At 40.2% G+C, this 26,587-nt stretch overlaps 3 protein-coding genes and 1 non-coding gene across 5 annotated transcripts; 1 reads left to right on the plus strand and 3 right to left on the minus strand.

The window, feature by feature from the left end:
• Positions 1-1,702: 1,702 nt before the first annotated feature.
• Positions 1,703-4,486, minus strand: LOC113523766 (uncharacterized). Its single transcript, XM_026909802.3, has 2 exons — positions 4,334-4,486; positions 1,703-2,913 (listed from the first exon to the last, which is right to left on the minus strand). Exons 1-2 carry the CDS (start codon positions 4,409-4,411, stop codon positions 2,542-2,544), a joined length of 450 nt encoding a protein of 149 aa, XP_026765603.3. The 5' UTR covers positions 4,412-4,486; the 3' UTR covers positions 1,703-2,541.
• Positions 4,487-10,094: 5,608 nt separating this feature from the next.
• LOC128319772 (integumentary mucin C.1-like) lies at positions 10,095-12,358 on the minus strand. The gene is made up of 2 exons (XM_053239085.1): positions 12,273-12,358; positions 10,095-10,950 (listed from the first exon to the last, which is right to left on the minus strand). Exons 1-2 carry the CDS (start codon positions 12,342-12,344, stop codon positions 10,444-10,446), a joined length of 579 nt encoding a protein of 192 aa, XP_053095060.1. The 5' UTR covers positions 12,345-12,358; the 3' UTR covers positions 10,095-10,443.
• A 5,571-nt stretch (positions 12,359-17,929) lies between these two features.
• sgo1 (shugoshin 1) lies at positions 17,930-25,692 on the plus strand. Of its 2 annotated transcripts, none has more exons than XM_034310267.2 (11): positions 17,930-18,051; positions 19,459-19,611; positions 20,607-20,806; positions 21,190-21,242; positions 21,433-21,509; positions 21,956-22,431; positions 22,559-22,991; positions 23,079-23,243; positions 24,348-24,518; positions 25,146-25,311; positions 25,412-25,692. In XM_034310267.2, the coding sequence occupies exons 2-11, from the start codon at positions 19,470-19,472 to the stop codon at positions 25,536-25,538; spliced, it is 2,010 nt and encodes a 669-aa protein (XP_034166158.2). In that variant the 5' UTR covers positions 17,930-18,051; positions 19,459-19,469; the 3' UTR covers positions 25,539-25,692. The 2 variants fall into 2 exon arrangements, with proteins under 2 accessions (XP_034166158.2, XP_034166159.2); XM_034310268.2 differs by having other exon boundaries at positions 25,212-25,311.
• Positions 25,693-26,234: 542 nt separating this feature from the next.
• On the minus strand, positions 26,235-26,306 carry trnap-agg (transfer RNA proline (anticodon AGG)). The gene has a single exon. It is a non-coding gene; the product is annotated as a tRNA-Pro (tRNA).
• Between the last annotated feature and the right edge of the window lie 281 nt (positions 26,307-26,587).

Raw genomic sequence — 26,587 nt, forward strand, 5'->3', positions numbered from 1 at the left:
AACATGGCACGTTTGGTGGCAGACCACCCAATTTTTAGGTGAGCAAAAGTATTGGAACAGATAGTCTTAAAGTAAATGAAAGTAAATAACACTTAATATTTGGCTGCATATCTCTCGCTTGCAATAAGTGGATCAATCCGGTGACCCACTGACATCACCAAACTGTTGCATTCTTCTTCTGTGATGCGTTTCCAGGTTTGTAGCGGAGCTTCTTTCAGTTGTTGTTAGTTTTGGGGGGTTTCTCCCTTCAGTCTCCTCTTCAGGAGGTGAAATGCTGCTCAGTTGGGTTAAGGTCTGCTGATGGACTTGGCCAGTCTAAAACCTTCCACTTTCCCCCTGATGAAGTGCTTTGTTGTGTTGCAGTGTGTTTTGGGTCGTTGTCTTGCTGCATGATGAAGTTCCTCCCAATTAGATTGGATGCATTTCTCTGTAAATTGTCAGACAGAATGTTTCTGTAGGTTTCTGAACTTATTCTGCTGCTACCATCATGAGCTCCATCATTAATAAAGATTAGTGAGTCTGTTCCAGAAGCAGCCATGCAAGCCCAAGCCATGACACTACCTCCACCATGCTTGACTTGTGAGCTCGTATGTTTTGGATCATGAACAGATCCTTTCTTTCTCCACACTTTGGCCTTTCCAGCACTTTGGTAGAGGTTCATCTTGGTTCCAGAACTTTTGTGGATCATCTCTGTAGTTCACTGTGAATTCCAATCTGGCCTTCTGACTCTTACTGCCGATGAGAGGTTTGCATCTTGTGGTTTGGCCTCCATATTTCTACTCTCCAAGTCTTCTTCGAACAATGGATTGTGATACCTTCATCCCTGCCCTGTGGAGGTTGCTGCTGATGTCACTGACTATCGTTTTTGGGTTTTCCTTCACAGCTCTCACAATGTTTCTGTCATCAGCTGCTGTTGTTTTCCTTGGCCAACCTGTGCCATGTCTGGCCGTTAGTACACCAGTGGTTTCTTTCTTTTTCAGGACATTCCAAATTGTTGTATTGTTAGCTCTTCCCAATGCATATGCAGTGCCTCTGATTGACTTTCCCTCTTTTCTCAGATTCAAAATGACTTGGTTTTCTCCCACAGACAGCTCTCTGGTCTTCATGTTGATTTATCTTTTTTATCAACAGTCTTGTTAAATATGCTTTACAGGTGAAACTCAGGACTCAAACCAAGAGTAGACATTCAGAGCTATTAAATCTTTAAACAAACAACCTAACAGGACACACCTGGGCAACGGGGAACACCTGTCAGTCACATGTTCCAGTATTTTCGATCACTTGAAAAATGGGTGGATTCAAACAAAAGGTGCCGTGTTCTAAGTTGTTTAACACACCTAGATGTAAATATTGGGAAATGAAAGCTGAAATTTGATCTATTGTCTTATATTCTTCTTTTGATCTCAAACACAAATGTCTTCAGTATATAGCAAAACCAAAAGAATTGGCCTTACTTCTGGAGGGGAAAGTGTATATAGTGGTATGCTGGTGCCCTTATCATGGTACACCGTCACAGATGTATATCATAATATACACACTAAAAAGTGACATATCATGTTATTGCTTTAAACTGAAAGTAAATTAATCAGTAAATTAAATGGATACGGATTAAATTGGATTATTTGTCCGTTATCATTAGATTCTCGATTATTGGATATGGGATGGTGTGAAATCGCAGATAAGCAGTTCAAGAAGCAGAGCGTCATGTTTTGAAGATCTTTATGATAAGGCGAGTGTGAAACAATGCTTAGTGGATGGAAAATGCACATTTTGCTGACATGTTTGATCCAAAACAAAGTCACTGGACAAAAGGTTACAGCAGGGTTTCCAACAACATGTAAAGCACATCAACACACAGTCCAGAGAGCCGAGGATGTGAATTCGGAGTTACACGAAGGTGTAAAAAGAAAGATTAAATATTAATTTATTTAATATTATTATTTATATTATTTAAGAAAGATTAAATTATAAATCTAATAATGCAAGAATAAATCCGCCATGCACAGAACTGTAGGTAATGTTCACTGTGATATAACACACTAAACATTTTTGAAATGTATGACATCATTTTATTAAAAAATACATTTAAAGTATTCTTTATTTCAGATGTCCTGACATGTTCTCAATTTTTGTCCTGTGGAATATTGTGCAAAATGCCACTGTATACAGAGCTTTATTAAACAGATTATCCTTTTGTAGTAGGGGTCCTTGGAAAGTTTTTTTTTTTTTTTCAGAGCATCATGTATTCACCTGCCATGTCCAGACAGGAACTTCTGCTCATTTTAATTTAATAATGGGTCTAAAACAATTAAAAAATATATATGGTTATTCGTGTATTTACAAATATATAATCAATATAAAATGTGCATTTTCAATAATGAATAATAATAATAATAATAATGAAATAAATGGGAAGGTATAGGTGTATAGGTATTGTAAAACAGCAGTTATTTAAGTTTCATGCTAGCACGCAACATGGAGCTGGTAACATTGCATGTGTACACAGTGGGATTGCAGTGTGTGTTATATTTTCTTTGGCCTTTAGTTGGCGCTCATCATCATCACAGTCAAAATCACGAACAGCGGCAGGAGCAGGACGTCACGTGACGCACCGATGCTCACGCTTCCTCCTTTTGCAGATGTGGTCAATCCGGAAGTGGTTGTTGTAATTGTGGAGTTCGCAGTGGTAGAATTAGAAGGTGACGCTGTCATTGTGGAGTTGGAGGTGGTGTTGGAGATGGTGTTGGAGGTGGTGTTGGAGGAGGAAGAGGAAGTGGAAGTGGAAGAGGAAGAGGAAGAGGAAGTGGAAGTGGAAGTGGTGGTGGTGGTGGTGGAGGAGGAGGAGGAAGTGGAGCTGGAGGTTGAAGGCACCGTTGTTGCTGTTGTTGAAGTGACTGTAGTTGATTCTAATTCCTAAAACAGACAAAAAAGAGTGTTCATGCTGTTATTTCTGCTTCTAGTTTAAATTTATTTAATATCTGATACTAAATGGCTTCCTGTGTGATAGTTATAATAGCATAGGAGCCAAAATCTGTTGAGTTCCAAGCCACATACAGGGAGCAGGGAGTCATTTCCTATCTGGCATTAGTTACATGATTTAAAACTGAGCAGGAGACTCTCAGGGTCGTGGGTTCGAGCTCCACGTCGAGCTCCAAACCCAGACACTGGGGTTGCATCAGCTAGTGCACTGTTAGTGCCAGTCCCAAGTCCGTGTGAAATGGGAGTGTTGCATCCGGAAGAGTATCCGGTATAAAACCTTCTGCCAAATCAAATACGAGGCCCATAAACCGGATCTCCAGAATGGAGAAGGAGGATCTGCTGTCGTAAACCCTAACAGGAGCAGCGCCAAGAACCACAACATTTTTATCCATTTCTAGATGTTTTAAATGATTTTCAAGGTTGAAAACATCTTCCATTCACAGAACGCTGCTCCTTTGAAATATTTATTTCATTATGAAGTTTTATGAAAATTCTAATTAAATCTGCCAATAGAAAATGTCAAACTTGTAGTTAGTGAAGTCTTATTATTATTTTATGAATGAATTGTCCCACATCTGATTACTTATTTACTTGCAGTGAATCTTATCAGACATTAGCATGCACATGACATCTTTGGGTTAGTAATAGTACTGTTGTTATTAGGTTTTATTAATTTTAATATTATTTGTTGTTTTAATTTCAGTATGTTGTTTTTAAATCTATTTTGGCCACAGCCAAGTGGTTGATTTTCATATGAGAATGTTTAGCATTTAAAAATAATCTGTCCCTTCCTGTTTAATTTATTAAACATGTGGGACAAATTTACAGCTACTTTGAATGGCATATTTTTTCCTTTTTCCTAATTTTGCATTTCCTTTTTCCTCCTCAGATAACCAGAGGAAACTCGTCAGAAAATCCTACATCATTTACATGACTGTAAATAAATGTGTAATAATACACGCTAAATACATTTCATTAATAAATTAATGCATTCTAATTAGTTACAGGAATATGGTACAGTTCATTTGAATTATTATAACCAGCAAAATGTTGTGTTAACTACTCATTTCTTAAAGTCAGCCTAATGCGTTTTTAAAATATACATTTTTAATTAAGAGTGGTTTTTTTTTTTGGCTAAAAACTTACTAAAACAGTTCCAACATTGAGAGTAACAAAAAAGGCCAATATTTATATTAAAAACATTTTAAAAATCAGATAAAACACAAATTGTGGTTTCATATTTGTAGTTTTCTCTCTTTATAGATTTCTTTTCCTCTCTTATTTGATGTAAAAGAACTTTTTTCTGATTAAATCTAAAACTGCTTTCTGTTGAATATAGTTTTTTAGAACTCACCGCTGTTTGAATCATGGCTGCCACACACAGCGCAGCGAGCAGGAGCTTCATGCTGGAGCGGACTGAGATGGGCTTCATCGTGTCAGATGCTGCTGTGTGGATGTGTATGATGTCAAGCTCTGATTTCTCTGGACCTGTTCAGCAGTAATGGAGGATTCACTTATATTACAGAGCACCACCCATTTCTCCCTCACCTGTGGGCAGGAGCTGAATCAGCACACCAATCATCAGGCCAGTGTGAGAACTCCTCTGGTGAATAAATTAGCGCAGGAGGAAAAGTTTTAGGTTTAAAGTCTGGATACAGGGGAAGGTTTACAGTAATTCAGTTTCTGAATGTTTACAGTGTATGCCGTAGGTCAAATAAAATAACAGAACAATATACAGACAACAGTAATAAACAGGTAGAATAGAAAAATAAAACTGGAAGGAGAGCAAATGAAATAGCAAACTTGAAGTAGGACAGGGACACAGTACATTCTGTTGAAGCCAAACATTTACATACACTTACCTTATAAATATTTAATCTTCGTTTTTCACAGCTGTGTACATTTCATATTATCATACAGTTCTGTTACGTTGTTCACATCAGAGGTTATTTTAAAACAATCGATTAGAGACAGATTTATTATTTCAGCTTTAATTCTCTGTAACAGAATTCCAGTGGGCCAGAAGTTTACAGACACCAAGCTGACTGTCTCTTTAAAGAGCTGGAAGATTCCAGACATCCAGAAATTGATGTAATGATCAATAGTCACAATTGGGAGCACGTATGTTTGTATTTAAGGGCCAACTTTAGAGCCAGTGCCTTTTTCATACCGTGGGGAAATCCAGACAACTCAGCCAAGACAACAGAGTGAAAGTAGTGGTGGGATCATGACAAAGCCGTGTTGTGGACTGAACTGAACAGACATGTCTGAGTGACGAAGCCCACAAACCTGACTGAGCTACAGCAGTTCTGTCAGGAAAAATGGGCAAAACGTCCACCAGAGTATTGTGAGGCGCTTGTGGAAAGCTACAACAAGAGTTTGATTGAAGTTAATGCTACTAAATACTAACAAAGTGAATGTAAACCTTTGACCTTTGATATAGTGAATAAATTCTGAAATAAATCTGTCTCTTAGCTCTTATTGTGAAATGAAATAGAGAAGATACCCTCATTGAGTTAACAAAGGACATGTATGTTAAATGTGAACTGCTGTAAAAAATGAAGTTTAAATGTCTTTTGCTTGGGTGCACGTAACCTTTGGCCTCAACTGTAGAAAAAAAAAAGTTATATGAAAATACATTTTAAAAAGCGAATAAAATTGAATGCAGGTAAAATAGGAATAGAATAAAAAGAACAGAAAGATAAACAAATAAATAAAATTAAAATGGAAAATTGTTCATTTAGATTTTAAAAAATCTATTTTTTATGCAATATATGAAAATAAAATAATAGTCAAAGGTAATTCAATAATAGTAAAAAGTAATTCATATCAAATAAAATCAATAACAGATCAAAATGAAATAGACATATAAGAAAGGAACAAAAAAAAAGAGTAGATAATAATAACCAAGAGGTTTGGTGTTTTCTGATAAAGCATGAGAAGAAACCCATAAAAGAAATCTGAGCTGCTTTCTAGGTTAATCAGTGGCAGCAGATGTGACTCAGCTGAAATCACCGATTCAGCAGCTCAGTGGCTCCATATATCCCAGTGATTATTCCTCCTCCTCAGGAGAACGTTATTACTACAGAATATTCTTCTACATGACAATAACTTCACAGCCTTAGCAACATCTGAATATGGGTCTGGGTCTGTCTCTGCTAGCCGTGGCAGCTGCCTGGGCCTGAGTTGGTTTAGATGGTTTAGATGGTGCTAGGCTACCTACCGCACCGTATACACTCTTCCACACCCTGCTAGACGAGGCAGAATTCACTATGCCACAGTGCAAGGATTTTATTGACAACTTCCACCTAAGTGCTTGTAACTTTAAAGCAACACCCATGTAATAAGTGCTCTTGCATTTTTCTATTCTGCTGTGTCACAGTCATTCACCTGGTGATGCATTCTGAGAGGCCAGAGTGCAGGTAGAGGTAACCTGGCTGAAGGTGCCAAATCTCCCCAAATGTCCCCATTGGGACAGTAGATACATGGTGAGGCTAGTCATCGGTGCCATCTGTCCCAATGGGCTGAACGGCTCTGCTGGAGAGAACCACACCTGGCAATGTGTTGACTTGGTGTTGGCGAAAAGGTCCACCTGAACCTTGTCAAACCTTTCCTAGATCTGGTCTTCCCATGTTTTGAAAGTGTAACAGAAATTTAAGCTACTCACAAGTTCTTTTTTTGGTCTTGAACAAACAGAAATGGACGTGCGGGTGCAGGATCCCTGTAGATTAGTATTGTTTTATTGTATTGAAAGTTCAAAATTTTGGACAAAGTTTGGACATTTGAACATAACAAGTGGAATCACCCCAGCACTGACTAGAGCTTCGGTGGGGCAGTAGTTAAATCTCTGAGCTACAGATCAGAAGGTCATGAACTAGTTGGTCTTGGCATCACCAAGATGCTACTGTTGGACCTTTGAGCAAGCTGGCTCCTTGATGAAGCTCCAATCTCTGGCATTCTTTTGAACATAACAGGTGGGATCTCTCTAACCCTGTCTGCTCCAGAGCTTTTTCTCAGGTTTCTCCTCACCTCCCACGAACATGCCAGTGGATGGATTGGTGACTGTTAATTGCCCCTGGGTGTGAATGGTTTACTACGGTTAATTGTTAAACCCATACAGTGTGTATTTGTGCCTCACATCCAGGAGTAGACTCTGGATCTACTGTGACTCTGACCAGGATTAAGTGCTTACTCAAGATGGATGTATGAATTCTTCATTAGGAATAAATTCACATGTTTACAATTTATTTTGGTTTAATTTAATTTGAATGTATTTATTTCCGTAAAGCTGCTTTGTGACAATGTCCATTGTTAAAAGTGCTATACAAATAAAATTGAATTGAATTCTTCTTAATTGTTTGCTTTATTCTGGTCCTGATTTAACTAATCCTAAGATTTCTCACCCAGTAAACCTGAGAGCACAGGTAGGGTCATGAGCTTTTACATCACTGGAAGTCAGAGCTCACATCAGAGGAGCGTATACAACTCAAGGACTATCGTGCTGAGGAGTTCAACCACTTTCCAAAGCAGCCTGTTTAAAGAAAAACAGGGAAATGAACATAAACATGAATGAGGTCACTGGTAAGCGGTTGTAGAGCTTGTACAAAAGTGCTAAACAGCCAAAAGTGAATATGAGGGTTGCCACACCTTGGCACCTTCATGTCCCTGGGATGAGCAGTGATGTAATGCCAGAAAGGAAAACTATACGAACCACCATGGCGTCATCATTTGGCATCAACGGAAAGTATTCCATTATTTTGTATTCTGCTTTAGGTGACGTTTTTATTTCATCTTTAAATGTGAATTGTTCATTACTGTTTTTTTTAATTCTTGGTTTTAAAATATGTGAGAAAAGAGAGATCCAATTTCCAGCTGATTAACTTTATTCAATCAAAAGTGACAGTGTACATGAAGAGCAAACAAAACGATGAGACAAAATGCTTTACATGATGTCGCAAAAACTTTTCACAGACTAATCGAGTCAAAGATGATAGTTTATTTAAATGTATAGAAACCTGGTGCTACAGTGTGCTCTGTGTCTAATGATGAGCTTATCTCTGCACTACAGTTTGAGTGAAAAAATATTTGTAGAAGAAAATGTTTCTAATTAACTAATGAATCATGTGTAATCATATCTGTATATGTGTTTTTGATCATTTAAAATCCTATTTATTTGTTGGTCATAATAGTGGAAATCATGAATGCTTTAAAATGAAGGATTTTCAAAATTCAAATTTAATCTCTCCCTCTTTTTCTCTCCTTCTCTCTGTTTCTCTTTTTCTCCTCACTGCTGTCTCATGGATGTTTGATCAGAACCTTGGAGATGGGTCGGTCGGGCCGGCGGTGGCTGTAAACCCGGGAGGCAGGGTTGTGTTTGATGAGTCGGCGTTGTTTTGTCCGTTCGTAGTCGCCGGAAACGGCTGAAGTGATGTTGGACTAAAATAGACAAAAAATAAGCACCATTCATGCTTTTCTTTTCTCTTTTAGTTTAAATATATTTCATATGTGCCAATGAAACACTTAGGATTAATCCGGAATAGTTCGCTATGTGATACTTGGAACCAATATTTCAAGCGATATACAGCTTAGTGCACTGCATAAGGAGTGGGAAGCCATTTTGGATTCAGGATTATTGATTTAGTTTCAGCATTTTCAAACAGAAAGATGAATAAAAAAAATCTGTATTTGTTTCACCACTACAGTTTTACTCTGAAGTTGTAGCAAATCAAAAAATCTTGAATGTATTATATATCTTTTAATTCGATTTATGAAATTTTTAAATTATCCTTGAAATTAGTGAAGACACTCAGACATAGCTTGTTATTAATCTCATAATTATTTTTTAATTTTACAAAGAAAAATGTTCTGTAAATTGGCCTATAACCAAATGTCTTACTTATATTATTACAAAATATTATAAAATGTGTATCTTATCCAGTTGTTACTTTTTATTTCTTAATTTTTGTACTTTTGTTAACTTGTACGTGCCATAATAACTGTGTTCTTTTGTTTATAAGAGAATATTTAGCTCTTTGTTTTGATGTTTTTGTAAATATTGTTCATGCAAATTCACAGCTACTTTGAATAACAGCTGGCTGATGTTCTTTCCTTCATCGTAATTTTCCATTTCTGTTTCCTCCTCAGAAAATCAGATGAAAAGCCTCAGGTGATCCTGAATATTCTACACGACTGCATCACTTTCTGGAGGCATGTTGACATAAGAGTGAGCTAAATATCTAAACATACCCAGGATGAAGTGAGTCATAGGTTTCTCACTTTACAGATTGTGAGAATAATTTCGTTACAACTCACCTGAGATGCTGACGTTCGAATCGTCGCTGTCACACACAGTGCAGCGAGCAGGAGCTTCATCGTGTCAGACGCTGCTGTGTGGATGTGTACGATCTCAGGTTCTGATTTGTTTTGGACCTGGTCAGTATTAATGGAGGTTTCACTTGTATTACAGAGCACCGGCCATTTCTCCCTCACCTGTGAGCAGGAGCTGAATCAGCACATCAATCATCAGGTGTTAAAAGTCTGGATACGAGTGTTTTCACATTGATCTTCACTTCTCTAAATGGACTACACCGTGGTGAAGAAGATCATCATACAATAAAAACTAACTATATGGACACAATAGATATAAAGAGAAGAAGAACAGACGTAGAAAAAGAACAATATCGAAAAGACAAATGAAAATAAAATCAGTAAAAACTTAAAGTAAAAAACTTATCAGTAAAATTAGGTAAAATAGAAAAATACATGTAAAAAACAAATATTTATAATAAAGTAGAAAAGATGCCATAAATTCTAAAAAAAAAATAATAGAAAAAATATGATAAATCACATTAAATAGAAAGCAAAAATAAAATAGAATAGATACCACAAAAGATGAAAAAGCAAAATAAACTGAAAATTATATTGAATGAAAATAAAATAGAAAATGAAAACCTACATTTAAAAAAACAAGTAAAAAAAAATTGCAAATAGATATAATACAAAAAAGCCGAAATTATGCAACATTTAGAAATATACAAATAGAAAAAATAAACTTTAAAGATAGAGCAATTTCATTATTTAATTGTAAAGGAAAATTGAAAAAAAAACAACACTAATGTAACTAATCAAATAAAATAAAAAAATCCAAGACGTATATAATACAAGACATAAAAGCTACAGAGAATATAGGTAAAATAAATTAAAAGGTCATGTCATTGCTCCAGCCCTGATCTAAGAACCGTGCACAGAAAGCTCATCGTGCTCAGACTCTTAGCGTTAGATCGCTGTTCTGGCGTTCACAGAAATGTTGTGTTTATTCCATCTACATTTCTTGCTCATGGCTTTGTGTCGTATTTCAACTTTTATAACAATCTGAGAAGTAATCTGTGTAACATATTTAAGGAATAAAGTCCAGAAAAAGTCAGAACCATTGAGGGTTCCTCAGCTCGTCTCTGTGGAGGAACCTTATGGTATCGTTGCTGAAATGAGAACAAGGCAGAGCAGGAACCCTACAAGAACCTGATTGTGGAAATAGGACGTGGTGCTGCTGTGAAGAGGATTCTGAATCACAGAGGTGCCGTTTTTAGAAGAACTGATGGTGGTGGTGGTGGTGGTGTTGATGGTGGTATTGGTGGTGTCAGTAGTGGTGGTGAGGTTGGTTGTTGTGGTGGTGGTGATGTTAGTGGTGGTGTTGATGGTGGTGGTGGTTGGAGGCTCACTGGATGGCAGGGTTCCAGTGGAGGTCAGCGGATGGAGCACTGAGGTTCCTGTGGTGGGGTTCGGGGTTTGAGATGAGTTGTGTTGGTTGTTGGTCGTAGCGTTGAAGCCGGTGCTGGTGGTGTTGTTGGACGTGATGGAGTCAGTGACATTAACGAGAGTCGACTCGGTGGAGATGGAGGTTGAAGTCTGGGAGTTGGAGCTTTGTCCAGCAAGTGTCGTACTACACGTGGTGGAACAGTCTCCCCGAGCGTGCTGTTGAGAGACGGAGAAACAGATGAACAAAATAAAATCTGGAGCTGATTAATCATCACACCAGCAGTGGACCAACTTGTAAAAAGTTGCTCTGCGTTTGTCTCGGGTGGGCGTGGCCTGTTCAGGTGTGTCTAAGTTCTAAAAAGAAATGGTCGCAGCCAAAGTGTAGACAAGCTCTTATACAATATCAGCAATTGAATTCTGGATCCTGATTGGTCAGAAGGTGTTGATTAGTTTTCTTTAACAGCAGCTCTGACAGTAGTGCAGCTGCAAATCCCAGGTTTATATTAATGCACTCGTTCTAATTATAATGCATCATCGTTTCTATAGTAACAGCTCATTCACAGGGACTCGTACGGTGGACTCTGCACATAAACAGATTATAAAATTGTTGACATGGTGATGTAACATTTATGGAAGGAGTCTCCAGCGTCAGCGCTTTGTATCATTCATTCATAACTTTAAGTTTTCCGACATCTTCAGGACAGAGGAGTTTACGCTTCTTTGCGGTTTCTCGGCAACAGGACAAGCTTTTTATCTTGGAGAGAGAGAATAAAGAGAGGCTGGTGAGGGAACGACTGTTAATCGCTGCTGTAACGTAAGTGACAACAGGAACTCACTCATTTCACAGACATTAAATACGGCTATTAAAAGGAATGTGTAATTCTTGATACATCTTATTATTGTCAAATTACTGTGGTGTAAGTGGAATAAAACGTGAATCAACTTCAGAGTGCTAACAGTAGCTTCGCTCCTCTAACATATAAGTTACATGGAGTTCAGCATTAATACACCATCAGTGACAAAGGAACCAAAACTTTATTCATTTAAATAGAAAGTAAATAAATAAAATAGAATAGATAGAATACAAATAATTTGTCCTGATTTTATTACTAGTATGTAGAACCTGTCAGGTGTTTAACCTTTAGCTTCATGGTACTTGGTACAGTCTTAGAAAAAATGGTTCTTCAAGGGATCCTTAAGGTTTTATTGCATAATTAAGGGTTCTTTTCCTTCTAAGAGGGTTTTACCTGGAACCTTTCTGAGAGGGAAGCACTCCGCTGTAGGGTTCTACATAGAAGCTTTAAGGGTTCTGCCAGAGGGAAAGTCTTTCAAAGAATAAAAAATCCACCAAATATACTCTAAATGTAAATGTGAATGGATCCAGTGCTACCGTTTATCTCTCAGAACCGGGACAGATTTCTTTGGATAAAAAAAAACCCCATAAAGACGTAGAATAAGTAAAGCTGTGCGGACAAACACTTTCTCTAACTTTAAATCTAAATTTGGTCTCCTAGTGTATAAGATCCATCATCACTCACCTTCGCTCGCAGCACCAGCAGGTAAACAACGAGAACAGCTAAGCGACTCATGGTGTCTCTTGATGGGACCATCAGGACCTCACCGGCTCCTTTTCTACCCTGACACCCGCCTCCGCATCGCACCGTTTTATATCTGCGTTACCGAAATGCTCGAGGCACAGCATCACCGCGGCGATTCCATCCCTGTCCTATCTCCATCATTATCATCGTCTTTGGTCTGGACTCGGCTCTCTGAAGAGCGGCAGCTCTTTGTTCTTCACGACCTTGGCAAAGGTGAGAGCTAAGCAAATGATGGAGCATCTAGTAAAAAAAAAAAAAAAAAGATAATAATGGCACACAGAGGTGGTTAATCTGATGAAGAGTTGAGTTTAGTAGATCATGAATGGAGAAAAATGTACAGATAATTATTTAAAGAGTTAATAATAATATTATAATTATTTCAATATTCAGGAACTTAGGAACGATCCAAAACTTTCCAATAGTTATGATAAAAAATCATATTTATTACAGTAGATTATTGTAGCGTATTGCTGTTAGTATGAAATTATAATTCGTAGCTGATGATGCCCTCGCAGGTTGAGGTGAAGTTCAGGGTGACAAACTTTCCCACTAACTCTCGCTACAGGAAATACCAGGTGAGCAGGACAGGAAGAGTGGTCGAGTCTGACAAATAGATCAGATAACCGTCTCGAACAATCAGTTCTCTTGTGCACTTGGGATTGGTGATGAACTATTTACTCACTTATCTCTCAGACCATCAGGTCACACGTCGCCGCCCAAATTGCGGTGCATTTATCTGTTGAATCGTCTCTCAGGATGCTTTCTGTCTCACGCATTGAAGGATTAATTCAGCAGAAACATCAACCACACACCAGATTCCAGCTGCCATGAAGCTACAAGGCTAATGTTAATAAAAATTTATACCACTTCGTGCAGAAGACGCGTATTATTCTCGTATGAGAGCACGACTCTGTAACATGAAGGATAGGTTTATATTAATGCACTCGTCCTAATTCGCCATGGTTTCTATAGTAACAGCTCGTTCACAGCGACTTGTGCAGCGGACGCGTCACATAATCTAAGACTAATCAGGAATGTTTTTTTTTTTAAAAAATGTTTGTTGTTTAAGAAAGATTGTTAAGGTGGTGAAGCTTTTCATTAGGAGACGCTGATTTAACATTTTTGGAAGGAGTCTCCAGTATCAGACTCCAGACTGTATCATGTACAGTGTTAGTTGGTCAGTTTTTACGCAATTTTTGGGGGCGGGGCCTAGGGGTGGACATTGGGGGCGGGGCCTAGGATAGTGGCGTGATACCAAATCTTTGATTTCTATAATCTTCCATCAAAATGCCGCCTCTTTCTCCATGTCTTATTGACATTTTATTACATCACCGTCCACACACAGGCAGGTGGATAAATAATAATAATATTAACCAATAGTATGACGTTATGTTTAGCTCCTCCCCCCGAACAGCTATCGTCGTATAAAAGCTCAAAAATACGTCACACGCTAACGAAGAAAAATGTGATTTGATTTCTGTCTCTCAAAGTGGAATTTTACTACCATGTACCGTACATCACTGCCATCTTTCTGGTAAAATAACCTCTTTAAATGTCTCTATGGGGGCGTGGCATAGTGGGCGGGGCATATGAGGGCACAGTGATACCAAACTGCACTGAGGAAAGCAGCGATGCTAGTTGTCCAAGATGGCCGTCTTCATAATGTTTCAGAGTTTAGCTACACAAAATGTCAATCATTTATCAATTATTTAATAAAGGCTTCTTTTGCCAAACTGAACTAACAGTTCCCTTCCAGATTTACAAAAGTTTTGGTTTATTTGTATTTTATTTTTCAAGGTAAAATAAAGAGGAGTAATAAGATTATTGATATATCAGTTGTTTCTCCTGGTTGTGGGTTCGAGGCAGATATTTAAACAAAACATTCATTTGTGGCTAAAGGAACACTGCGTACTCTTCCGTGTCTTTAATAAAGCCTTCCAGCCATGTACGTTTTCCTCCTCCTTCTTTTATGAGGAATCAAATGCTACTGCTCATAAACACAATGTGACTGTGGACCAGGAGCCGATCTGATAAACTCTGCCACATCAGGGATATAAAAGGTGCATTAGCGTGCCTTAACACTTACATCACACCGAGTTAGGGCTGAGCGATATGGAAATATCATCACATCACATGATACAGAGAGATATTTTCAGGATACACAATATCTATCACGCTATTTACTATGATACTCCAAGCAAGGAAGTGGTGATAGTGCTGCGTTTTAGACACCGAAGTTGAAAAAGTATTGTTTAACATTTACAGAAATTTAATATTTTATAAGGAAAATGAGGAAACACGTGTCATGTCTCATGTCACTGAAATAAACCCATGTGGTCAAACTCGTCAATTTATTTTATTTATTATTTAAAAAACTTCAGAAGTTGTTGTTTTTTCCATCTCAGAAGACTGAGGCTAATTCCTGGTATTTTATGGCCAACCCTAAACACGCTGCTTAGCATTAAATTCTAGACGTTAGCTAAGATTTGCTTAAGACGTATACTTTATTTTTGAAACCTTTTCTCCTTAATAGAATCCAGTGGGCGGAGTCTAACGTGATCCATAAGCTTGTGTGTTTATTGGTCTGGGTTTTTTTTTTTTAAAGGGACTTTAGTGAGTAAATCAACATTGATGGCTTTTTTTTCCAGATGAAAGCACAATGTGGGAGGAGTTTAATCAAATCTAACTCCGCCCCCCTGGACAGCTGAAGTAGTTCACTTAATACGTCATCAATTTCCAAACCGCTGTCATTACGAGTTCGTTATAACTCCGTCCCGCAGGCGTCGCCATGGAGATTGATTCGAGGAGATCAATTTAAGGAGCGTGACGATCCTGGGCCGCGTCCAGCCGGGCCTTTCTTTTGGAATTTTTGTAAAGCTGCTTTGTGACAATGTCCTTGTTAAAAGCGCTATATAAATAAAATTGAATGTTTCAGCAGAAATGGTAAAAATAGGCTACATTAGTGGTACAGTGGCTCACTCCGCGACCTCGTGCCATGACCTCTGGGAAACCCTGAGACGCTGACCTCATTCCTTTGCACTCGTCTCTCTCCCGTACTCGTGTGTTATCGCTTTTCCTCCGCAGAATCTTAGCAGTAACTTGTGCACTTTGCTGAATCTTCACACACAGGATGTGATGACGTTAAAGCTGACTCATTAAATGGGCTGTGAATTATGATGGCTTGGCACACATTTAATTTTACTACATAAGACATAAAACATAACAACAAATACTGTTGCACCATGATGCTGATTACTTTCCTGCAACAGCACCTTTTGTTCCACAGCAGTTTACTGCTTTTATCATTAGGGAACTCGTGCCCTACTTTTTTATCTGTAATGTTTGCAAAACAGCTTACTCACTTACGTTATAGCAGCTATAAACAGTCTATTAATATAAAGCTGCTATGTGCCAATGTCCACTGTTAAAAACGCGATACAAATAAAATTGAATAAAGTTGAATTGAACTGAACACTCGTTCCCTCACCAGCCTCTCTTTATTCTCTCTCTTCAAGTTAATAAGAGAGAAAAAAACGCAGCTTGTTCCGCATGTTACTGAGAAACCGCAAAGAAGCGTAAACTCCTCTGTCCTGAAGACGTCAGAAAACCTACAGTTACAGCTTTACCTCTGACTGTTACAAAGCGCTGACACTGGAGACTCCTTCCATACATGTTACAGAAACATCTCCTTCACCATATCAACTTTTTAAAATCAGTTTATTATCAGTGGAGCGTCTGCTGTACACGTGCCTGTGAATGAGCTGTTGCTATGGAAACGATAACGTATCAGAACGAGCGCATTAATATAAAGCTGCGCTACTGTCAGAGCTGCTGTTATAGAAAACTAATCAACACCTTCTGACCAATCAGAGTCCAGAACCCAACAGTGGTCTGGTGTAACTAGTTTTAAAATGTTTACCACTTTTTTTAAATTAAACAGTGATTTAATAAATAAGCAGAATTTAAAATGATTAAGTAGAGATTTTTCTGAGGGTTTCACCGGATACTCGAGGGTTCTTAGCCTTGTAAAAAAAGCACTTAGAGCTGCTTTCGTGTATGAAATAGAGAGAGAGAGAGAGAGAGAGTGTGTGTGTGTGTGTGTGTGTGTGTGTGTGTGTGTTATAGGGCCTCTAGAACAGGATATATATACAGGACACACACAGGCACAGGTTTATATGTTGATGTTTGACTGTTAATTTAAAAAAATAAACAAATAAACAAACAAACGAACAAATTTGATTATTTATCTCGACCTGGGAAGGCTGGTCAAGTGGCACCTGCATGACTAAACTTTATCAGGAACGCAAACAGCTTCCTGGATGATATCGTTTTTTTATTTTCTTTTTATTATTGTATTTGTTCCTGGAACTACCAGGAAGCTCAGTGTGAAATTTTAACCCATGAATAAAAGCCGCAGTCCTTCAGCTTCCCAATAAAACAGATTTAAAAGGTGAAGAAAAAATGTCAAAGCAGCGTTCAGCTTTTACTTCCTTGTTTATGAGAACGTTCCACTCACCTGATGTGTGACGTTAATACGAGACCTGTGTGTCAGTAATCTACCTGAAATCCACCCAGCACGACAACATGCCCTTCCAACCTCATCTAATCCTTACGGTTATTTATAATAATAATAATAATATTATAAGTAAGAGAGAATATACAATAATTTCAAATCAGATTTAATGTAATTACTATAATTAAAAATCAGTAAAAGTGTGTATACACAACATAAAATAAAATTATTAAAATGAAATAAAAAGTAAAAAACACTTTTTATATTGTATTTATATTATATTTATATTATATTTATATTATATGTATATATTAAACTACATATATACATTTTAAATGTAACAACAAAGAGAAAAAATAATAATAAAATATAATAAAAATAATACTTCATACCTGTTCTACCTGAAACTTAACATCTATTTCTGTTATTCTGATAACAGTAAATAAATAAATAAATAAATAAATAAATAAACAATTTACTGATAAAAAGTAAATAAATAAAATATAAACATACCATATGAAAAAACTATCTTTATTTAAACAAAGATGTACCTGATTGATATCAGCTTTTCTCTACTCAAATAATAATAATAATAATAATAATAATAATAATAATAATAATAATAATGATAATAATAATAATAAATCCAACATTTATTTAGGATCAGAAGTACAGAAATCACTGCAATATATTTACATAATAAATAAAATAAAATAATAGTATTCAAAGGCCCTCCTTTTGGTAATTATAGAATTTTTTTAAATAAAGATGTACCTTTTTATCTAAAATTAAGTTTATTTTTTTACTGACTTAATGAAAAACTCTAATAACTTTATAAATTTGACACACCGGAGGTTAATGAGGAGAAAAACATTTATTCAGTATATTTTAATTTGTACAATAAAGCTTGTTTTATTACTGTTTTATCATCATGTGTATGTACATTATTTGTCTTTAAATAAAAAATAAATTTAATAATAATAATAATTTTTAAAAAAATACATATTTTTGTAAGATTTGGATCTGTGCTGTTTTTCGCTCATATTGGACACCAGAGGGCGCCATAGCGCTGCACCCTATTTGCGGAAATGACGCAAGACTTTGGGTTCGACCAATCAGAAAGCTCACAGCGCGCAGTTCGAATGTCAACGTCCGCCGAGAGGAAAACAGCGCACCGGAAGTGAAGCTTGTCGGTTTGTACTGACGGTGAGTGTTTAGTTTCTGAGTAATAATGTCATTAATATACGCTTTCAGGTAAAGTAAGTCAAACTATAGAGTTTATAAGGTAGTAATTCAATCGATAAAGTGATAAACGCCATGAAGTGGCAGCCATTTTGTTATTTATTGCTAGTTATCAGAGGAAGTGTAGCAGGAGGCTAGCAGTTAGCGGTGTAACGCTTTTCTCCGCCATTACTGTAATTTACACTAAATATAAAGTTTCAGGGTTTAATCTTCTCCTGTGCTGCAAATTTAACTCATTTAACTGCAGAATAATGGATTATTCTTCAATAAAATATGAGTTAAAATATGAGTTTAATTTGAGTTTTTAGTTCAATTCACATAAACAAACAAAGGCTGAGTTTCACAATAATGCACAAATTAATCTTTAAACTTTCAGTCACTCCGAATAAAAATGTGTTTTTATAGACAAAACTCCAAAAATAAATTGTATCTATATTTAAAAAAGAGAGAAAGAATAGCATTAAAGTTCACCTGTGATGTAGTTTTGTTTAATTTGCTTGTAATGGAAAAGAGTCTCATATTTAAAATATAAATATAACTTTAATAACTTTAATGCAACACACTTCAGATGAATAGAGTAATATATATATAAAAATAAATAAAATAGATATCACATTTAATATGCAAGTAAGTTTTATTCTGGATCTTTGTAGAAATTTATTATATGTTTATTTATGCAAATGAGCTTATGTTTAATTAAATATGTGAATATTTACATACTTAATAAATCCACAATCCAGTCTTTAGATTGTTGTTTGAGTTAAAAAGTTTATTTCTCTGTTGATTATCAAAAGAAGAGTCTTTTACAGATTTTAAAGAGGTTATCAAGAGTCTTTTACAGATGTATTAGTTGGAAAATTATCTTGTTTTTGTGCTTTTATAAAATATTTTTAACTCGTTTACATTTTATAATCTGAAATAAATCCGAAAATAAACAATATTTTGGGGAAATTTCTCTGTAATGTTGATAAGAGACACAGATGAACACCTAGAGCCTGAAATCTATAGTTGTGGAAATATTCTTTAAAAGAAGTATACTTTAATATTAATTATAATAGTAATAATTGTAATTATATGAGTGATATATTTTATATTGATATTATACTAATAAATATTAATGTTTACGAGCTGCTTTGCTCGTTATTAAGTGTTTAAGAAGGTCAAAATGGACGCGTCGGACTAAATCGTGTGTGTGTGTGTGTGTGTGTGTGTGTGTGTGTGTGTGTTCGTGTCCGTGTGTGTGTGGTGTGTGTGTGTGCGTCTGTGTGTGTGTGTGTGGTGTGTGTGTGTGCGTCTGTGTTCGCGTCCGTGTGTGTGTCCGTCCGTCCGTCCGTGTGTGTGTGTGTGTGTGTGTGTGTCTCCCCCGTACAGCCCAGTGAGCCATGGTTCGCGAGCGGGTCGTCCAGAAGAAGTCGTTCCAGCAGAGCCTGGACGACATTAAGGAGAAGATGAAGGAGAAGCGGACCAAGCGGCTGGCGAGTGCGAGTGCTGCGAGTCGAGGACTTTCCAAACTGAAGACCGCGGGTAGCGTAGAGTTAAAACACGCGTTAAATACGTTTCTGCTGAAATGCTGGTGATGAGTTTAGTGACTCGGGTCCTGTAGTTTCCTGAGCGTTTTTTTTTCTCCTCTGCTTTTGATTTTTCTTTCTGTTTGATTCTTTTTCCTTTATTTTTAAGATAAAATGTCTGTTAAGTATCACACACAGGAACGCCGTGTCCTCTAATAATGACGCTGTTACTATTATTGCTGTCGTTTCCGTGAGATTTTTAGCGGTTGCGTGTCGAACTGGAACGTTGTTATTGCGAACGAATTACAGTGGAGTTTATTAGCAAGAAAAATTTCAGCAGGATCAAACTTTAGCGAAAACACTCGGAAAACCAAACAGCTGATTTTCTCTCACATGTTCCAGTTTTATTCAGAAATCCAGAGTAGAAGTAACAGGAAAGCTGGACTCAACATCCCAGAATGCATTGCGGCTTTGCGACGGCGCCGACTCGGCTCGGTTAGTTAGCGATGTGCGAGATGACGCGCGGCGGCGGTGGTGTTGGCGGTGGTGTTGGCGATGGTGTCAGACCGAAAGGTGGAGATTTGAGCAGGAGGAAGGAGGTGAGAGAGCTGGACAGATTAAAGCGCCGCTGCATCGCTCTCTTTAGGGAGAGAAGAGTCGAGGGCGAGCGTCGCTGCTGCCGATCCTGTGAGCGGCCATTTTGGGGTTGAGGGGAACGTCCTGAGTCTAAACATTTTAACTTTTTATTTGTATTTTGTTAATCAGAGGTCAGAAATTCCGAGTAACGCTGGTGGTTTTAGTCGAGTGGCGTCTAACGAACGGCATTGTGGGTAACGTAGGAAACCGAAGTGGAAAAACATGAACTTGTTCGGGGTGGATTATTATTATTATTATTATTATTATTTTTGGCTTTGCTTTAATTCTATTAGCAGCTCAGATGATCTGCAGCGACGTTGCTAACTCCTCGCCGCGCGTCTCTGTGCGTCTCTGTGCGTCTCTGTGTGTCTGCAGCCGCGGTGAAGCCGTTCGTGCTGAAGAGCGTGCAGGTGAATAACAAAGCGCTGGCCCTGGCTCTGCAGGCGGAGAGGGAGAAGGTACGGCAAGCGCAGGGGATCATCCTGCAGCTGAAGAGGGAACGACAGGCTCTCATCTTCCACCTGCTGATGATGAAGAGGGCTCTGAGTGAAGGGGGCGTGGCCAGAAGTGCACAGGTGAGTCAGGCGACGATGTGAAAATGTCTGCTCGCTCACTGAGGCGTTTTTAAAGAGTAAACCCCAGGCCTGTGTTTTTTTAATTTTATTTTATTTTTAAATGCATGCGTCCATAAAAACAGAATAGTTTAATATTCATAATTTTTAATCAGTTAATTTTTTTTATCTCATGTTATCTCTTTGTTTATTTTAATCCTTTTTTTAAATTATAAATTTTTATTGTATTTTAGGAAAAATTGAAGATAAATACAGCACCTTGATTTCTGATTATTTTCTCACCGTGTGCTTAATGTTTTAACTACGCTTTTTTTCTTCTTCTTCTTGTCGTTATTTATTTATTTATTTATTTTTCCCTCCGTAATTCCTCCTGTACCGCGTGTAAGACGTTCTCTGCAGAGGAGCCGAAGCCGGACCTCGCGCAGTCGACCTGCCCCAGGTAACGCTGACGGAGCCGCGTGTTCGTGTTTATTCTGATTGATCTGTTTACAGAATTATATTCGCTGTTAGTCTCTGTAACTGACGAGTCGGTAAACTCGCTGTGTCTCAGCTGATTCACAGAAACGTGGATTTAAAGCCGAGGTTTATGCGTGATGTATAGCGTGTGTGTGTGTGTTGATGTGGTTCAGAGGCGTGGCACAGGCTGACGCTGTCACTCAGGAGGAGGAGCTCCGCCCCCTCGAGTCGCTCACACAGCAGGAGGAAGGTAAGCGATGAACCTTGAGATGTAGTTTCAGGTGCAGGACGAATCATGGTGTGTGTGTGTGCGTGTGTGTGCGTGTATGTGGGTGTGTGTGCGTGCGTGCGTGTGTGTGTGTCCCTGTTTGTGTGAAAAATGGATTTTAATTACTAAAAAGTGTTAATACGATACAGTTTAGAATTGTACTTTGAATAAAGAATATTTAATGAAATAGAAGGCCACACCTCTTTAAGCAGTACAGGTGTGACAGGTGTGAACGGAGGCCACGCCTCTTTAAGCAGTACAGGTGTGAATGGAGGCCACGTCTCTTTAAGCAGTACAGGTGTGAACGGAGGCCACGCCTCTTTAAGCAGGACAGGTGTGAATGGAGGCCACACCTCTTTAAGCAGTACAGGTGTGAATGGAGGCCACGCCTCTTTCCACCTTTCACCTGTGCTGCGTTTCTGTTTTAGACGGAGCTCTTGGAGGATCCGGTAACGGCGAGGCGTCTTTGCCTCCCTCTGTCGGAATGCGGCGGCGGCGCGATGGACGGAAGCGCTCTGAGCGGAGGCGGAGCTCGCTGTTTAACCCCGCCTCCGTGGATGTTTGTGTAACGGAAGAGGTGGAGCCTCAGAACTCCGGCGTGGCCGAGGATCCCGAGCTCCACCTGGATACGGGGGTTGGCGTTGCAGCCGACGTCGCTGAGCACGAAGGTACCGCTGAAAACACCACAGCCGGGGGTCAAAGGTCACTCCGGACATATTCCGTTGATGCGTCCAAGGCGGCGCTGGACTCTGAGCTTTCGGACCTTGCCGCCGTGCAGCACTCGACCCCGGAACCGCCGCAGCGCCGCGCGTCCAGACAGACGAAGAGGAAAGCGGCGCAGTCGGCTACCAAACCGGAGCGAAGCCGCAAAGTGGAGCGAGCGCCGCTGAAGAAACCCTGGGAGGTAAACGCAAATGTGTGTGTGTGTGTGTGTATATGTGTGTGTGTGTGTGTGTATATGTGTGTGTAAAACCGTTATGCGGTTATGATGATAAATTAATCGTACTCTTCGTTCCTGTTGTCTGCTGTAGAAGCCTCGTGCTCGCTCTAAGAGTCGCGCGGCGGCGGGCGGTTCTGCATCTGGTTCTGGTTCTGGTTCTGGTTCTGCTCCCAGCGACCGGTTGAACTCCTCACTCGGCGGCAACGACACGTTCGACTTCGACTGCGAAGAGGCCGTCCACATCACGCCTTTCCGAGGAGGAGGCAAAGCCTCAGAAGCCCCGCCCTCTCCTATCACCATGCCCTCTCCTGTAGCTCCGCCCCCTCCCGCCCCCGCAGACGAGGAACCCAGCTCTTCAGAAGCAGAACAGGAAGCAGACGACAGCCCGTACGTTCCAGACAGGAAGTTCAGACGGACTCGCGATCCTCCGCCACGCCGCGCCCGCTCCAAGAGGAGGTCCGCTCAGACGAGAGGGAAGGAGAACACCGGGCCGAAGCAGAACCGCACGGTTCCAGAACTCTCTGGTGAGATGGCAGATCTTACGCTCTGTCCTTGACGTGTTGTGCGTAATGACTCCTCGTTTATTTAATTTAGTTCTGGTTCTTTTACAGGAAACGTCAAAACACGCACAGAGGCTGCAGACGCCACTTTGTCGATCCACACAGAACTACAGCTCCCACAATCCCCTGCTGCAGACCTGCAGTTCCCAGAGTCTCTGTTATCTCCGTCTGCTGAGAAGATCAACCTGTCAACTCCAGACCAGGAGAGTGCTAAAGGTGACCTCACCTGCGTCTCACCTGTCTGTACGTCTGCGTCTCACTCTACGTCTGTACGTCTGCGTCTCGCTCCCCGTCTGTGCGTCTGCGTCTCGCTCCCCGTCTGTGCATCTGCGTCTCACCTTCTGTCTGTACGTCTGCGTCTCACCTTCTGTCTGTACGTCTGCGTCTCTTCCCCCCGTCTGTACGTCTGCGTCTCACCTTCTGTCTGTACGTCTGCGTCTCGCTCCCCGTCTGTACGTCTGCGTCTCTTCCCCCCGTCTGTACGTCTGCGTCTCACCTTCTGTCTGTACGTCTGTGTCTCGCCCCCCGTCTGTACGTCTGCGTCTCGCCCCCGTCTGTACGTCTGCGTCTTGCTCCCCGTCTGTACGTCTGCGTCTCGCCCCCCGTCTGTGCGTCTGCGTCTCACCTTCTGTCTGTACGTCTGCGTCTCGCTCCCCGTCTGTGCGTCTGCGTCTCGCTCCCCGTCTGTGCGTCTGCGTCTCGCTCCCCGTCTGTACGTCTGCGTCTCGCTCCCCGTCTGTGCGTCTGCGTCTCACCTTCTGTCTGTACGTCTGCGTCTCTTCCCCCCGTCTGTACGTCTGCGTCTCTTCCCCCCGTCTGTACGTCTGCGTCTCACCTTCTGTCTGTACGTCTGCGTCTCACCTTCTGTCTGTACGTCTGCGTCTCACCTTCTGTCTGTACGTCTGCGTCTCGCCCCCCGTCTGTGCGTCTGCGTCTCACCTTCTGTCTGTACGTCTGCGTCTCACCTTCTGTCTGTACGTCTGCGTCTCGCCCCCCGTCTGTACGTCTGCGTCTCGCCCCCCGTCTGTACGTCTGCGTCTCACCTTCTGTCTGTACGTCTGCGTCTCACCTTCTGTCTGTACGTCTGCGTCTCGCCCCCCGTCTGTACGTCTGCGTCTCGGCCCCCGTCTGTGCGTCTGCGTCTCGGCCCCCGTCTGTGCGTCTGCGTCTCGCCCCCCGTCTGTACGTCTGTGTCTCGCCCCCCGTCTGTATATATGTTATATATGTTGAATGGTCTTTTTGTAAATGCTCTTCATCATCGTGCTGTTTGCTGGATTTGTGAAACGTTGTTTAACAATGAGCCTTTCTCTCTTTTTCCAGCTGCTGCGTCTGGAGAGGAAATGGCGTCTCCTCCACCCGACATCCCGTCTGCGGAGGCGGGGCTTATGATGATTGACAGTCCTTTATTTGAATTGACAAACCGCAGGAACCAATCATCAGAGCAGGAGAACAGCATGGCTGTGGTGATGGACAAGTCGAGGAGGAGAAAAGGTAACGTCCTGTGCTGTCTTTTATCTTCTGTTTCCTCCGTCTACAATCTGTGAGCACCGACACACTCCTCACCTACACACACACACACACACACACACACACACACACACACTCCTCACCTACACACACACACACACACACACACACACACACACACTCCTCACCTACACACACACACACACACACACACACACACACACACACACACACTCCTCACCTACACACACACACACACACACACACACACACACACACACACTCCTCACCTACACACACACACACACACACAGACACACTCCTCACCTACACACGCACACTCCTCACCTACACACACACACACGCACACTCCTCACCTACACACACACACACACACACTCCTCACCTACACACACACACACACACACACTCCTCACCTACACACACACACACACACACACTCCTCACCTACACACACACACCCACACACACACACTCCTCACCTACACACACACACACACTCCTCACCTACACACACACACACACACACACACTTCAGCTATCCTGTGGTGTGTTATGGGTTTTTTGGGTTTTTTCTTTTGCACTTTCGGCTAACGTTTCTTCCGTTTCGTGCACGTTGTGTTTCTGCAGGTGGTCTCGTTGTTCGCTCCTGTCTGGGCTTGGCTTTGAGTGACGTGACAAATCTCTCCCCCGCAGCCTATCAGACGCCTCTGCAGGGCCGAGACTCCACCCCCAGCCTCGGCCGCAAGAGACGCTGCACGAGCGTCGTCAGCTATAAGGAGCCGTCGATCAGCTCGTAAGCCCCGCCTCTTTCCCTGTTTACATATTATACATATTATAATTTTTTCTTACTAATGTTTTTCTCACCCTTTTTTTTTTTGTTGTTTTTCTGTCAGGAAGCTGCGGCGTGGAGACAAGTTCACAGACACGCGTTTCCTGCGCTCGCCCATCTTCAAGCAGAAATCCCGGCGCTCCATTAAATCCATGGAGAAATACAACGAGTCGTTCGTGGGCTGCCGCTGAACGTTTTAACCTTCACAGCGTCCTGACTCGCTCCTCTCTTCCTCCCGCATTACAACTTGTACATCATCTTTACTCTGTAAATATGAAATTGTGTGTGTTAACTCATTTTAATGAAAAACCATGTAAAATAAAGTTAGTGTTTTTTTATAAACCACGTTCAGAAACATGTTTGCTGCTTAGAAAAATAACGTTTTAATGGATAACGGTCCTTTTTTTAACCTTAAATTTAACAGCAGTGAAAAAATGGAGCCTTGTGATTCATAGGTTTGGGGAAAAAAATGAAGTCATAATTTCTTTCTTGTAGTTTTATTCCTAAAGATAAAAAAGAAACTAATAAAATACGTAAACCATTGTGCGATAGATAGATAGATAGATAGATAGATAGATAGATAGATAGATAGATAGATATCCCAGCTGTCTTGAAGATTACACTTAACATTTTAGTATTTCCCTACTAATCTTTGTAAACTATTCCATATAAAGTAAATAATTCTGCTTAAATAAAAATACAAGATGAATAAATAAACTAAAATTATTCCCCTAAAGTGATTTAAGGTCAGGGTCTTCTGTCCTTTATACAGAATGTTCAGCCTGAAACTTGACAAACGTGAGAAATTTTCCTCCCCAGTGCAGTGTCTCTTTTGGAGAGAGTTGATTTCTGCTAATGCGATTTTAATTCCAGATTTAGAAAAGTTTGGGCTCGTCCGGGATTTGAACCCGGGACCTCTCGCACCCTAAGCGAGAATCATACCCCTAGACCAACGAGCCGCTTGTGGAAGGTTTATGAGGTTCACATCACAGTTTGCCACGTCTGCAAGTCTCCAGTCCAGAGGTATGAAATGTTTCTGTAATGTGGGGTGTGTTTCTGGCGGCACCTGGTGTTCAGAAAGTGGAAATGCAACTTTGACTTGATCGTTTCACTGCGTTCAAAACACTGAATTTAGTGCATCCGGGGATTTTTCGTTTGGCTCAAGCTTCAAGGTTTTTATTTGTCACACACACATTATACATGTGGTTTAATGTAGTGAAATGTTTGTCCTTAGTGCCTC

The sequence above is a fragment of the Pangasianodon hypophthalmus genome, chromosome 13 (assembly GCF_027358585.1).
Source record: "Pangasianodon hypophthalmus isolate fPanHyp1 chromosome 13, fPanHyp1.pri, whole genome shotgun sequence".
NCBI lineage: Eukaryota > Metazoa > Chordata > Actinopteri > Siluriformes > Pangasiidae > Pangasianodon > Pangasianodon hypophthalmus.

Bases quoted from the DNA above. Each gene is read 5' to 3' on its own strand.
- LOC113523766 (XM_026909802.3), bottom strand. From the start codon at position 4,411: ATGAAGCCCATCTCAGTCCGCTCCAGCATGAAGCTCCTGCTCGCTGCG. The intron at 2,914-4,333 runs GTGAGTTCTAAA...TGTCTGTTTTAG, and splicing joins CAGCCATGATTCAAACAGCG to GAATTAGAATCAACTACAGT.
- LOC128319772 (XM_053239085.1), bottom strand. From the start codon at position 12,344: ATGGTCCCATCAAGAGACACCATGAGTCGCTTAGCTGTTCTCGTTGTT. The intron at 10,951-12,272 runs GTGAGTGATGAT...GTCTCTCAACAG, and splicing joins TGCTGGTGCTGCGAGCGAAG to CACGCTCGGGGAGACTGTTC.
- sgo1 (XM_034310267.2), top strand. From the start codon at position 19,470: ATGGTTCGCGAGCGGGTCGTCCAGAAGAAGTCGTTCCAGCAGAGCCTG. The intron at 20,807-21,189 runs GTGAGTCAGGCG...ACCGCGTGTAAG, and splicing joins GCGTGGCCAGAAGTGCACAG to ACGTTCTCTGCAGAGGAGCC. The intron at 24,519-25,145 runs GTAACGTCCTGT...GTGTTTCTGCAG, and splicing joins CAAGTCGAGGAGGAGAAAAG to GTGGTCTCGTTGTTCGCTCC.